At 40.9% G+C, this 13,935-nt stretch overlaps 1 protein-coding gene across 3 annotated transcripts in view; it reads right to left on the reverse strand.

The window, feature by feature from the left end:
• PLXDC2 (plexin domain containing 2) overlaps positions 1-13,935 on the reverse strand; it is a 251,857-nt gene that overhangs the window by 46,158 nt on the left and 191,764 nt on the right. For 2 of the 3 annotated variants that reach the window (XM_044425075.1, XM_044425077.1), the window contains 3 exons: positions 13,444-13,543; positions 6,286-6,381; positions 3,471-3,552 (listed from right to left, as the gene is read on the reverse strand). In XM_044425075.1, the coding sequence (XP_044281010.1) occupies positions 3,471-3,552; positions 6,286-6,381; positions 13,444-13,543 (278 nt within the window). The remainder of the gene's footprint in view (positions 1-3,470; positions 3,553-6,285; positions 6,382-13,443; positions 13,544-13,935) is intronic. The other variant, XM_044425076.1, reaches the window with a different exon arrangement.

The following is a 13,935-nucleotide window of genomic DNA, read 5'->3' on the forward strand; positions in this document are numbered from 1 at the left end:
GGTGGCTCACCATTGTCCTTATCTGGACAGGGATAACATGGCTTCAGTTGTTTCTGCCCAGGTAAAATGAACGTTATATTTATCTGAGGCTACCGTCTAAGTGCCTTGTCCAACAAAAACTCTGTAGGTGACAAAAAGAGATAGAACCTTCTTGAAATTATGGAATGATCAATTAAGGAATGATCTCTGTAATGAGGCCTGCTTGGTTTTTTGTTTTTTCTATTTTTGATTTATATCCTGCCTTTTTCCTACAAAGGCCTCAAGGCAGCTTACATCATTTTCCTCCTCCATCTTATCCCCACAACAACAACCCTGTGAGGTAGGTTGGGCTGAGAGACTGTGATTGGCCCAAAGTCACCCAGTTGGCTCCATGGCTGAGTGGGGACTAGAACCCAGATCATCTGAGTCCCAGTCCCATGCTCTTAACCACTACTTCACACTGGCTCTCTGTGTGCCTCACTACACCACACTGGTTCCAACACTGTTACCATTTTTTCTGCCAGGTTAAGACCCTCTTCTTCTCGGAAGGACTTAGCAGCATACAACAGGCCTTGGATGTTCCTTATTGTTGATTGTTTAAGATTGTTTTGATAGATGTGTATCTGCACTGGCGCTGCTTGTTTATATGTTTGTATGCAGATACTTTCAACTACGTAGCAAGTATTTTAAGGTTTCAATCTTCCTAAACTGTCCAGAGAGCTTCAGGTATTGGATATCACAGAAATGAAATAAATGAAATGTACTGAAATGAAGAGCTGCCATGCCAGAACAGATAACCATGCATTACAATTCGTTAAGCTTCTACATTTGTATGTTGCTGTATTGCCATCTCATCTTATTTAGCTGTGATAACTTGCTCGCTTTATTCACAGCATGAATCAGGTCCAGGTCTTCACTTGATTGGGCAGATATGCAATTTCTTCTTAAAGCAAGGAAACATCACAAATTGTAAGCAGACACCCCATCGGTTAAACTGGGGCTAGGCACTAATATGTGATGCTGGAATTGTTCCTTGGTTTCTAGATACACATTCTATTTTGCTGTAAAAGGTATAATTTTTCCACAATAGGAGCCCCCCCTTCAATCTAAGACCATATTATTTTACTGAAATTGTAGTTCATAAAAGCAGTAATATTGTGAATGAAGAATAAAATGCAACAGAACAGCATTCATCAATTTAGAGACAGTTTAGTCCTTACCACAGTAATTTGTGACTAGACTACTCAGTCAGCCCACCCTGGTGCACTTTCCTCTATCACAAGCAATGGGACAATGAAGCACTTTACCAAAGGTGATAATTTCAATTTTAAAACACTCAGCATGCATTGAAAACACAGACAATAATTTGGTAGACTTTGTGAACTATTTGTGTATGCTACTAGTTGCCCTCAAATGGAACAAAGACAGACACCAATTTAAGTACTAATGGCCACAGAATTCTGTGGAATTCCCAGTGGTTACTTTTCAGATCAAATGCAAAATGCTAATCACCCAATCAAAGAAGCAGCATGTTGGATTGTGCATTTATAAATGTTTGTGCATGTGTTTGTGTGTGCAGAGGAGAGGAAGGGATGTGTGACATAAAACAGGTTGGGAACCACTGCTCTACACAGTACAGTTTAACTTTAGGGTTACTGATATGGAAAAGCAAAACTCAAGCCCAGATAAAGGGGTACTTGTGCCTAAAGACCCATTCTTCTCTGAATGCTGTGAGGTTGTTTGAGATCTGTTTTCACCCTGATTAGATATTATGGGAGAAAGAAGAGTCTGGGATTCAAAATATGTAGAAGAAGAAAGGAAAGAGAAAACCAAGGATAAAGGCTTCCTTTGCACGAGCAAGTTACTATGCTTTCAAGTCAGTCATCTTGTATCCCCCATGAGGGAAGGGAAACAAAAGACCAAAATGTTCAAAAGGAAGATGCCTCCTCACCTTATGCAAGTATGAAAGAGCATGAAGTCTTACTGACATAGTGACATGCAAGTCATTGGGCTGGATCCACAGCTGACATCCACAAAACTTAAGAGAGGATTCAAACTTGCAATTCAGTGGAGGCTCCCCACTGCAGAAAAGGTGGGGGAAAGGCAACTTTCACTGATTGTCCCCTGCAGTCTCCATACCACCTCCCATGCTGGTCTGGAGTGTCTTCCAACTCTCTTGAGTAAATTTTAGGAGGCACAGGGTACTGCAGGAAGAATCAATAAATATCTCCTCTTCTCTCTCCTGTGGTTCTGCTTACAGAAACTCTGGCTCCAAGCAACTGTCTCTTCCTCAACCTATCTTGAGGGAAACACAGTTCTTCCCACAAGCCCTCATAGATTCCCGAATGACACCCATACCCATCTTGGGCAAAGGGAAGGGTAGATATCCTGGAAAATGAACCAGAAGGATTGAAAGTATCTGCCTGAGTTCACTGAAAGAAGAGCTCTATTGCAACATGAACTAAGATGGATGCAGTGCCTCGCAAAGTCCTGGCATGTACAGCGCCCTACTCAAAGCATATCAGCAGTGGGGGAATCCAACACACGGCACCTTTCTCATGCTCTTTATTACATGCAGCTCTGTTTTAGTCTGTATGTCATAATCCTGTACTATGAAGGGTCTTTAATTAAGCATAATGTCTTGTCAAATGTTCCTGAATGTTCCTGACAAAATGAATTTGCGAATTCTGGAAGGAAAAAACGTACTTAATTGACTGTCTATGCCAAGGGGAGGCCATCGGAATGTCATATGCATACAGAACCTTTTGACACGAAGGCAACTCACTCTTTTCCTTGTCAATATTCCCTCCAGGATCCTTATTAGATCACTGGAGGACTAAGAGCTTCACTTCCCCTTTTGTTTACAGTCTGTCCAGAGAGTTTTGACTACTGGGCAGTATAGAAATTGAATAAATAACTGCAGTAGTTAATGCTACAAAAGGAGTCATGAAAAGGGATGGGGGTTACCCTTTTTGGAATAGCTGGGAATAGCTGAAAAAGTGCAGGGCACTGAGAACTATGAGTTCAAAATGACCAAAGAAAATTACACGTAAGGGAACCCCAGACTGCTGAGCAATAGGTGGTTGGCATTCAACTTTCCAAGCTTGCAGTATAAGTCTCTTTCTCCTACACTCTTGATTATTATTGTCGCAAAACAATTGTTGGCCCCTCCCCTAACTGAACCATCCATATTTTAATACTATTTAAAATACTATTTAATAACTTCCTTTAAAATGTTTTAGTTCTAGGGCACTCCCAAGTATGATGATTAGTCTTTCTTTCTGAACATTCAGTTGAAGTCAGTTTAATAATTATGTACTCCTGTAACTCTTAGAAAGAAACCTTACTACTTTACATATTATAGATAAACAGATCAAAAGCATCATTTTGGTTGTCACCAGGAAATACATCAGCACAATTTAAATGACTCCTATGCATTATATTAGCCAATGGATTAATCCCATTAATCAACATTTAAGCTGCTTCCTTACCTTTGGAGCTTATTGCACCAGCTGCAGTTGAAGCCAATCTGGGACATAACACAAGGCCCACAGCTGTTAAATTGGAGGCAGGCTGCAAAAAAGAAAACCCACATACAAATAAATGGTCCATCTTTAAAACACTTCCTACAATCAATCATTTCTCAGTACTCCAAGAATTCATGCTCCTCAAAATAATTGGAGAATTAGTGGGTTACATTTATCTAGCCTAACAATGGGCTACTTGCAAACTGCATGGAATATATACACATATTAAGATTGACCTTCTGGATTCAATTTTAATCCCATTTGTAAATGTAATGTAATTTTTGCAGATCTTCATTTCTTGTAAAATTCCTACATTTGCCTTTGCCATAAAAGCACTCAAGTGTTACTTTATGTCTATTTCCTTTTGGTTCTTAGAATTCACAATGTATAGCTAATGTTTTTGTCATATGGACATAATAAACTGGGGATAGGAATCTGTGTAAAAGCTATAATTGGATTAAGACAAGGATGGTAGCTGACTCCAGTTGCTTATGAGAGTTTGTCTAGCAATTTGCATTCTCAGCCTTAAAAAAATGTATGTACATTACCTTGGACAAAATAAAGAGGTGGGTGAGATACAGAGTAAGTTTCTGTTGCTATTGATTTTGGACACCAACCAAGGAAAGTAAGCCTCCCATTCCATGAGGCATCTTTAAAGGACAATATTCATTAAACACCTATGACTGGTCAGTATTGTGCCAATATACAATTGCCAGACCATGGTATGTACTGGCTTTTCTTCAGAGACTGAAAGATAATCCAGTTAATCCATGAGTGCACCAGTGACCCTGTTCTAAAGCTCTTCAGATTTTCCTCTGTTCTTGTTGTGACCCTTGATGTCTAATTTGTGCATAAGAAACACCTTCAGCTCATTCATGTGTTTTCCTGCCTTCTAGTCCATGACAATTTTCATTTCCCTAAAAGATTATGCACTCAAACAGCTATGTGCCTTCATCCCTCCCAATACACATGCTGATTAATAATAAATTGGTTTATTTAATTTTCTTTTTCATGCATTCATACATTTTACTGCTGTGATCCGTGGCGAGTATTTGTAAACACCTTGGCATTTGCATTTTCCACCATTCCTTGACACAACATTGTTCCAAGTAATTGTGGGAAACTTAATAGGGCAGATGTCAGAGTCATCCACTACTATGTTAAAAATCAAACATGGAAGAGGGAGGTGTCTGTAGGTAGGTGGACCTACTCCTAGGAGTTAATGCCAACTGCCTGCAGAGGCTTGGTGCTACCACCCACTCTCTTTGTGAGATGAACTGAAGTCACTAAGACATGTCTAGGAACACAAACATCAAGACAGAAAGTAGCAGTGACCATCATCCTGTGAGAACCTGGTAAGTGGTATCTGGGAGTTGGAAGTTACAAGAGACTTGACACTGGAAGAAAATATCAGACATAGACTGTCAATGGCTCCATGTTAGAAAAAAACATGTCCTATTAATTGATAGAATCAATGATCGTGCTGGTTGGAAATTATGGGCGCTGCAGTCCAATGTACCTTGAGGCAGTTGTAAAAGGCTGCCTTACATATTACTGCAAGGTGTGAGATCTGAACCAAGACTTTCTTATCTCCCTTTCATGATGAACAAAGAAAGCACACTCCAGCATAAAGGGCCCTGCACCCTTTTGTGCTCTCTGACAGAAGCATGGCAGCTCACAGAATGGAGGCTAAGTGAAGCAGAGTCCAGAGCAGTTGGTAGAACCTCAGGAGGTTCCAGGGCCATCCAACCACAGAAGAGGCTCAAAGGTATGTCACAAGAGTTTGTGTTGGGGGCCCAAGCACTCTTTCTTTGTTATCTGTTGGTTCTGTTTTAAACTGTTCATGCATTTCTGATTTTACATATTTTGTTGTATTTTAATATCTGTTTTATGGACTGTTATAACCTGCTCAGATAGCATTGTCTGTGGGGAAGTACATAAATGAAAATAATAATAGTAATAGCCCCTTCCTTTGACTCAATATACTGGAAGGTATGGCCAAGACAATGAGATTCTGAAGTAGCTGGAATTACACAACTATTATTTATCCAATTCGTATTATGCCCTTTCTGCAAAGAACAGTAAGTAAATAATATGGCTGTCTCTTCTCACAACAACCTTCTGACGTGGGGAAAGGTGACCCAAGATCACCCAGTGACCTTCATAGTTAAGTGGGAATTTGAACCTAATGTAAGTCAACACTTTACTTATCTACTAACTAAAAATCACACCATATCAACACAGGAAAAAAGTAAAAAAGGGAAGTGATCCATCTATAAAGCTGGCATACAGCGATGTTCTTCAACATGATATTCTTGAGATGTTTTGGACTGCAAATTTCATCATCTCTGGCCAGTGGTTATGATGACTGGGGCTGACTGTGATTGCAGTCTATCTGATGGCAATTACCTCCTCTCTAGAGAAAGAGAGGGGGTGGAAGCAAACAAATTTGTCTCAGCAAGTTCTTATTTCCCTCAGAAAATAGTGACCTAACAGAGAGAGTTCTCCAAGATGCTGTTGCTATGGTAGTCAAAAGAAAACTGAGGGAATAAGTAGGAACCTCCTGCATGGGATGGGGGAAGGATTACTGCCAGAATTTCTGCAGCTTTAGAATGTTCCTGACTGAAGGTTTCCACACAGGTGTAGAGGCTGTGTGTGTGATACACACAGACCATGAAGAAGATGATGTGCTAAAAAGAGGAGACATCTATAAAGTATTTTTAAACACCAGGCTGTCTTCAAAAATGTATTTCAGGCACTTGTTGCACTTATTACTTACTGGGTAGAGGAATCATCTCTACAGCTGACAGATTGGTGACCTTTGACATCTGAAGTTCCACTCTGTGATACTCATATATTGTTCTTCTACGGACATCTACCAAGAAAGAAACACAAAAGTCCAAGTCCATAGATCAAAGTGGAATTCCCATATGATCATCCTCCTGTTTGCATTACAGTATGATCTCTACCATAGTAAGTTAAGACATACATGAACTCTTAAAGTTATTCACCTGAGAAATATTAACAGCTCTTACCTGAGGACACAACTGTTCCAACTATTAAGGGTGCTTTCAAATGTTAAGACTTACATGGAAAATCTGCACTGGAAATTGCACGCATTTTCCTACAAATGCAATACCAAATCTTCAGTAGTAGTGACCGGATCTAAACAATATTTTAGTGCAGATCCACCTAGCTACACTATTAACTGAATTCTGCACTGTAGTCAAGGCTCAATTATTCTAACAGGCGCTTTGTTGCTGAGTCAATGATGCTTTTGATATAGTGTTTGCACACACTTCTTTTATCTCACTGTTTTACAGCAGGCTTCCGTATTCTGGTAGATCTTGATGTTCTGGACTTCAACTCCCATTAGCCCCAGACAACATGGTCAATGGCTAGAAATGCTGGGAGTTGTAACCTGAACCCTCTAGAGGGCATGAGGTTGGGAAAAGATGTTCTAATACATGGCTGTGTATTGCTTTACTGTAATGTGTAAAGCACTTTGATAACTGTTGATAGAAAGTAGGATAAACATTCTTTCAAAATCAATAAAGAAGAAAGAGGATAAAAATATTAACAGCAGAACCTGTTTGACACCTTCTTTGTAATGCAAAACATTTGTCTAAAAGGAGATTAAAATAACCCAATGAAACATTTTAGAGGAGGAGAAAGGTCATAGCATGCACCGTGAGCCTATATTTTCATTGAATTCTGTTTGTATGAGCCCCTAACTTAAATCAGTACAAAACAGACAGCAACCCATTCCTTCAAAACAGAGTATTAACAGCAAAGCTGTTGTGAGCCACTCTTCTCCCTTGCAGCATTATTAGTCTCACCTGCATTTCTTTGCCAGAAGTCTTTATTATTACACACAGGTCTCTGAGCATACACAAAGTGAAAGGCTCGGCCCTCTGACATTCTTCACCCCAGACTTTCTTTATGAACCCTTTTGTGTCTGTTTCTGCGGGAACGAGTGCTATGAAACTGGGCATGTCTTTGCCATTCCTGCTGTATCCCCCATTGGGTCATCCTGTGATGGTGATGTATATCAGGTCGATCCAAAATGCTACGCATTTCTAAATCTCCTCCCTCAAGATGCTGCAGCTCTTGAGTTCTGCAGTCAGCTGCACAGTCAAGTTGACCGGTTCTCTCATCTGCCCTTGGGCTAATCTCTCTCTGTGGAATCTTAGGACCTTGAGCTGCAGCTGGGCTTGGGACTGTTTCAACAGCCATCTTGCCAGCAGAGCCTGAGTAGTTAGTCCTGCCAGGATAGGTAGCCTCCCAGGCATTTATCTCATCATCAGAATCTGAACTGTCAACCCCACAGCCCTGGCAGCTACCTGAGGAGAGCAAAATCACAGGAATAGATTTCTGGAATCCCATCCAATCCTGTCCTGCTCTTGTCAAGAAGACAGGGTGGCTCATCAGCCACTTCAAGAAAGGCAAACTACAGCTGTATATAAAACCCAAGCTCCACTCTGCCCCTTCTCTTGGCAAGAGCACTGCCAAGACCTAGACAGAGGTCTCAGATGTGTAGCAAAAGGCCATCCTGCACCACACACAACTTTTTGGAATGCTCCCTGAAAGAGTGCTACCAAAAATTACTCTAAAGAAAGATCAGCTGGCTTGAGTACACATATGGAAATGATCCTCGCAACCTCCTGTTGGTCTAAGTGGAAAAGAAATAGGAGAGCAAGGCTGGTGTAGTGGTTATACTGTGAGACTAGGGCTGAGGAGACCCAGCTTCAAATCCCTATTTAGCTATGAAGCTTGTAGGGTGACCTAGAGTTCCTTCTCTCCCCTCTTTCTTCCTAAACAACTTCATAGGTTTGTTGTGGGGTTAAATTGGGAAGGTAAAGAATCCTCATACACTGAGCTCCTTAGAGGGAGCGAGGGAGGAAGAAAAATGAAACAAATAAGGACATAGTAAGAGTCATGATGAATCAGACCAAATAGCTGTCCATATCCTGCTAAGGAAGATCCATAAACTGCACCCAAGTGCAACAGCACCCTCACACTCCCTAGGAACTGGTATGCTCATGGAGATATTATATTAGAGATATTGGAGACTGTTGATGTGATATTAGTAGCCACTAAGAGCATTCTCCTTCATGAATTTGTCCAATTCCCCTTTAAAGTCACCCAAATTGGTGGTCATTAACTTGTAGTGCTATGTGAAAAGGTGCTTTCTAAATCTGTGCATTCATTGGCATGGGCTAGCCTCACAGGTCTTAGTATTGTAAAAAAGGGAGAAAAATTCTGCTTACCAACTGCCTCTAAATCACGCATAATTTGGTATACTTTTCTGATGTGTCTGCACTTACTCCCGCCATCCCCCCAGCTCCACAATCCCAGATGTTGTAACCCTTCTTCAGAGGGCAGTTGCTCCAGCCCTTTATCATTTTAGTTGCTCTTTTCTGAATCTTTTCCACTCTATAATATCCTTTTGGGGGTGCAGGGATTAGCCTCTATGATTAGCCTCTAAGACAACAAATATCGCTCCTTGTTTAGGAGCAAGCAAGATGTAGTTATGTGTTCAGCAAACGAAGTACAGCTTGTAAATAGCAGCCGTGATTTCTGCTCTATACTGGCAGAGCTCACTGCACCCAGGGCTCAATGGAAAGCGCTTCTGTGCTTATCTCATTTCATAGACACATATTGGTAGGATGTGGCACAGAGATGAACCCACAAATTATTCTACTTAACTTCTTATCATGGTTGAGCTCTGTCATTGCCAATTAGCTCAACTTTGCTATTTAGTTTAGGGCCAATTCTTTTAAAGCCCGCTGATGAAAGTGCTTTCGCTCTCTCTCCGCTGTGAACGTTAACATCCTATTAAGTGAATAAATTACTGCCACCAAGCCAGTCAGAATGAATTACCAGAAAGATTCTGGCTGAGATATCTACCCTGGAAGAACAGATACCTGTCTCGGGCTCCAAGTGCACAGGAATGAAATGTATGTGCAGGGGCTAAGCTAATTTGGGCTGGAGTTGGCCACCTTTCTTGCCAAGCAGGGCAGGAATAATTTATTCTCCCACAGTGACTTGTCGATATGATGCACCTGCCAAATCAAAAGCATTCAAGAATATGTCTGAAAGGAACTCCTGCCAGTGCTGGAGGCTTTAATTTGTTTCCCCAAAAGAAGTCAGGTCCTTTGGTCCAAAAAGCAAGCAAATGATTGCATAAATAAAAATGATGGCATTGGCACTTCTGCTAGACCTCTCAGTGTTCATTCATTAGCAAAGGTTAACACAGGGCACGTTGCTTTGGCATAAGCCACTGAATTCCTAATGTGCTCATCAGAAATAGCATGAGAAAGGGATTTTAGGAAGCTGTAATAGCTCTGTGACTAAAGAGTTACAAATGTTAGCTACTGAGTTAACTGGTGGCTTACGGAAGCACTTGCGGTTGTCCAGAGATGCTGTGGCACCTGAGTTCAACCATCTTCTAGTATTTTAAACCAAATCTTTCCAACAAATTACCAGAAGCATCAGAGTGAAAGCTGCTTTCTTGTACAATCAAAAAAGGAAAAACACGTGACCCATGCCATAGGAACATAGGGGGCTCCCTTGTGGTAAGTCAGACCACTAGTCCTCTAGCCCAGTATTGTTAATGCTGACTGGCAGCAGTGGCTCTCCGGGGTTTCAGGAAGACATTTTTCCAGCCATACCTGGAGATGCCAGGAAGTGAACATGGGACCATTACAATGCAAAGCATGCACTCTAACACTGAGGCAGAAAAGAATGATATCTGTTAGCTCAAGAGAAGCTCAGGGATCTCACAACTTGCTGTGGCAGGGGAGGAGCCCATCTCCACATACATGTCTTTTCCTTGGGTCAGTGATCAGTAGAAGGGATGTTTTGTAGATGACATCAGCGGGAGTGGGAAATTATCAAAAACTGAGTGAGGGAAGACTCAGGTCTTTGTACTTAGACCCCAGGGACTAGATTGTAGCCTACCTCCGTTATATGGATATCATATAGAGTGAAAGACTTTGTGTGATTCTCAACAATAGATGTCTTATTGTGACTTTTGTAAGAGAAACAAATAAGTGCACTAAATCCGAAGCCATTGATTTCTGTGAGTTATAATTACTTAAAAGAACTCAAGGTTTGTTATATTCCCATTTATCTCAATTTTAAGAGGACAGCTGTATGAGTGAATGATTTGTTTTTAAAACAATAATTTGAATTGATTCTTTTTTACAACTGAGGCGGTACCTCAATGTTTAGTCATCTAGGACATCTTGTAGGCTAGATCAATATTTATACTGTGTATACTGAAGATCACTTAATGCAGATTAATTACTCCATTGCATGGATTCACTGAACCTTTGTTTGCACCAGCTGCATGATTAAAGACAAGAGAAGTGGTAGAATCCCCACCTCCTTCATTCAACGCAATCTAATGTGTAGATGCATGGTCCTGATTTATATTAGTCACCAGCAGTGGTAGTGGTTGCAGTAAAATTCCATCCTGTCTGGCTAGACACTATCCACAACTAGCTCTCTTTGTCACTGCAGCTGCCTCATTGTGATATGTGAGGAACCACCAGAGGACAAATGGACTTTTATCTAGCCCATAGCTGTACTTCAAGTATTTTCTTTTCTTCTAGTTCCATTGTCAGTTCTTGTTATAACCAAAAAAAAAAAAGTATTCCAATTTCTAAAAAAATGGGTGAAATACTACCACCTCCCGGATAAGGAAGAAAAAAGCACATGAGATGAACAGAATGGAAAGAAGTGAAATATTATTTAGCTCCTTGGAATATAGGTATCAGTGTTTGAGAAGGGCTTTTTGGTTTGTATGAAGTGGAACACTTGAAGGGGGGCTTAGGACAAAGCAGCTGCTTTCACTGATGATGATGCTGACGACAACTGCAGTCAGTATAGCTAATACTTTTTAGCAAACAACACAGCTTCAAATTATTGAACCCAGGTGGCTTAGATTCATTTAATTCCATTGGTTTTTATGCTATCCTATCACTACATTTTCAGGCTGCTTACACAGAACTTTCCTGTGATGCAGAGGTTGAAGGAATATGGTACTAGTTCAGGTATTCTCCTGATATAGTGGCCCAACGCTGAATCAAACTAGTTATCTGGTAGATTGTGAGGACTTACCAGTTGGAAACACTTTCACGTGTGTGTGTGTGTGTATACTGATCTATATAAATATATAACATATGTGTAACAAGTTTGCAATGCTGTGCTGCTACATATTTTGGCATCAAGCCAATAATTCATTTCATAACTGTCCAGAATTTCATTATGCTTTGGGATTCCCTGTTCTTTCCTTCTGACTACAGACCACATAAGGCTCCCTAAAAAACTGCTGGCATATGATGTGTTATGGATGGATGCACTGGAGAGGGAACTGGCAGAAATTGTAGGGGTCACCTTCCATGAGCTTGTTAAGGTACCCCACCTGATTTCGATTCGTTCCTCTCCCTGTGGGCCTTTGTAACACACTGAACATTATTCTGGAGGTGGTCCAGAAACTAGACAAGCATTGTCAGGTGGAAGCACAGGGAGCGGCAGTCTAGAGGAGGGGGCAGGAAAGCCGTGTATGAATGAGCAGCCCGTCATTCTGTGAGTTGCACAGCCCTGGATCCAACCCACTATGCTTTTCACATGTAGGGGAGGCAAGTAGCAAAACATTTCTACCTTTAATACCCTGCAAGAAACAAGTAGTAACTGACATTCCCTTTTCATCCTACAAAAAAGCACAAAAAGAAAAGATACTTTCCCCTACATCTTTGTTTTGTAATAATTGGACTGGGTTTGTTTAGGGTTCATTTGACATCTTTGAAAAGGGAAGAATGCAGGTAACTCTGCTGTATGATGGACTTAAGGAAAATCTACACTTAAACAAAACAGGTGACATTGATTCTCTGGAGGCTGACTTGGTTTGGTTGGTGAGAAAGTTACTGGACTTTGCTTTGTAAAATATGGCCATGAATGCATTGTTCTTGAATCCCACATGCCCGATGACTTTACAGCAACAAAGGGAACCTTGCCCTTTATAAAAGAGAATTTTGAGAGCTACTGTGGTGTAGGGGGACTCTGTGGGACTGTGACTCAGGAGTTCCAAGTTCTATTCCCCACTCAGCCATTGAGCTAACTGGGTGACTTTGGGCCAGTCACAGACTCTGAGTTCAACCTACCTCACATAGGTTGTGAGGATAAGATTGAGAGGAAAAGAATTATGTAAGCTGCCTTGGGTTGAAATGGAAAAAGGTGGAATATAAATGTAATCAATCTGTCCAAAATCCGCACACAAGGGAGATGATTAGTTTTGAAGAACATGGAGTTGCTGGATTTCTGGCTACCCAACCTTCTTTCCTCCCTTTTCTGCCCATAACAAACCTTCTTTGGGCGGGTTGTAAAAAAAAAGCAACAAATATTATGCAATCCAGTATTATTAGCACAAGGAGAATGCAATGGAAATATTTGCTATGTGTTGTAAATAAAGGAGTGTTAGGGCAAAGAAAATCTGCAGTACTTAACTATGATGAATACATGAGCAGTTTGTTATAGGTAATTTCAGCATCTCCTTTATCTCCCTTTGTTGTAGGGAAGACAATGAAGGAATTGTCTGCATGAAATTCCAAGACAGTGAAACAGCAATTGCACAATATCTAATACGGAAAATATAACAGAGTATCCTGAGAAACACAGAACTATGCTGACTTCTTTTTGAATCAACTGTTGACTTTTGCTTATCAGTTCCAGACCAACAGTACTGCAGATATTCACAGTGGCAGCTGTAAGCCAAGCAAAATCACTTTTAAATAAGCAAACCAAAATTACTTAAGTACTTTTCTGGTTTGTTTAGTTAAAACATCTTTTTGAATTTGTGTTTTCCTTATACCTAACCCTCCTCAAAGGCACTGGCTCACATGACATTCATTAGGATGCATCAACTACATACTGGGAATTTGCTGGATCCTGTGGATGACCACAAATGCATCAGACAGACCCACTTTCACAGGGTGGTTGGTTGAACTTATCTGTGTCACTGAGACAGGAATCTGCAAGACAAAAAAGAGAGAAGAGTATATCATTTATATATTCCAACAGTCTCTCTGGCCTTCTACTCCTTTAGGAGAAAGTAGTGGCAATGATAGCTTGGACTCAAATGATAGCATGGGATCAAACAGTGTCCCAACAGTGCAATCCAGTGCATGTAAACTTCATCAACAGTGCCAGCTCCAGGTTATGGGGGGCATTTCAAAAAGTAATCTCAGCAGGGCTCCTTCTCCCTGACTTGGTCCACCTTCTCGTCTTCTTTCTTGTGAGTACAGGTCCCGGTCCAGAGGGGGCACAGCTAGTGGAGGTTGCTCTGCCTCCTTGCACATGTAGATGCACCCTTCTCTGTCATCAGAACACATTCCCAACTGTTCTCAGTGGTGCAGTTATTAGC

Source organism: Varanus komodoensis, unplaced genomic scaffold (genome assembly GCF_004798865.1).
Source record: "Varanus komodoensis strain SLA01 unplaced genomic scaffold, ASM479886v1 scaffold15, whole genome shotgun sequence".
In the NCBI taxonomy this organism is placed as follows: Eukaryota; Metazoa; Chordata; class Lepidosauria; order Squamata; family Varanidae; genus Varanus; species Varanus komodoensis.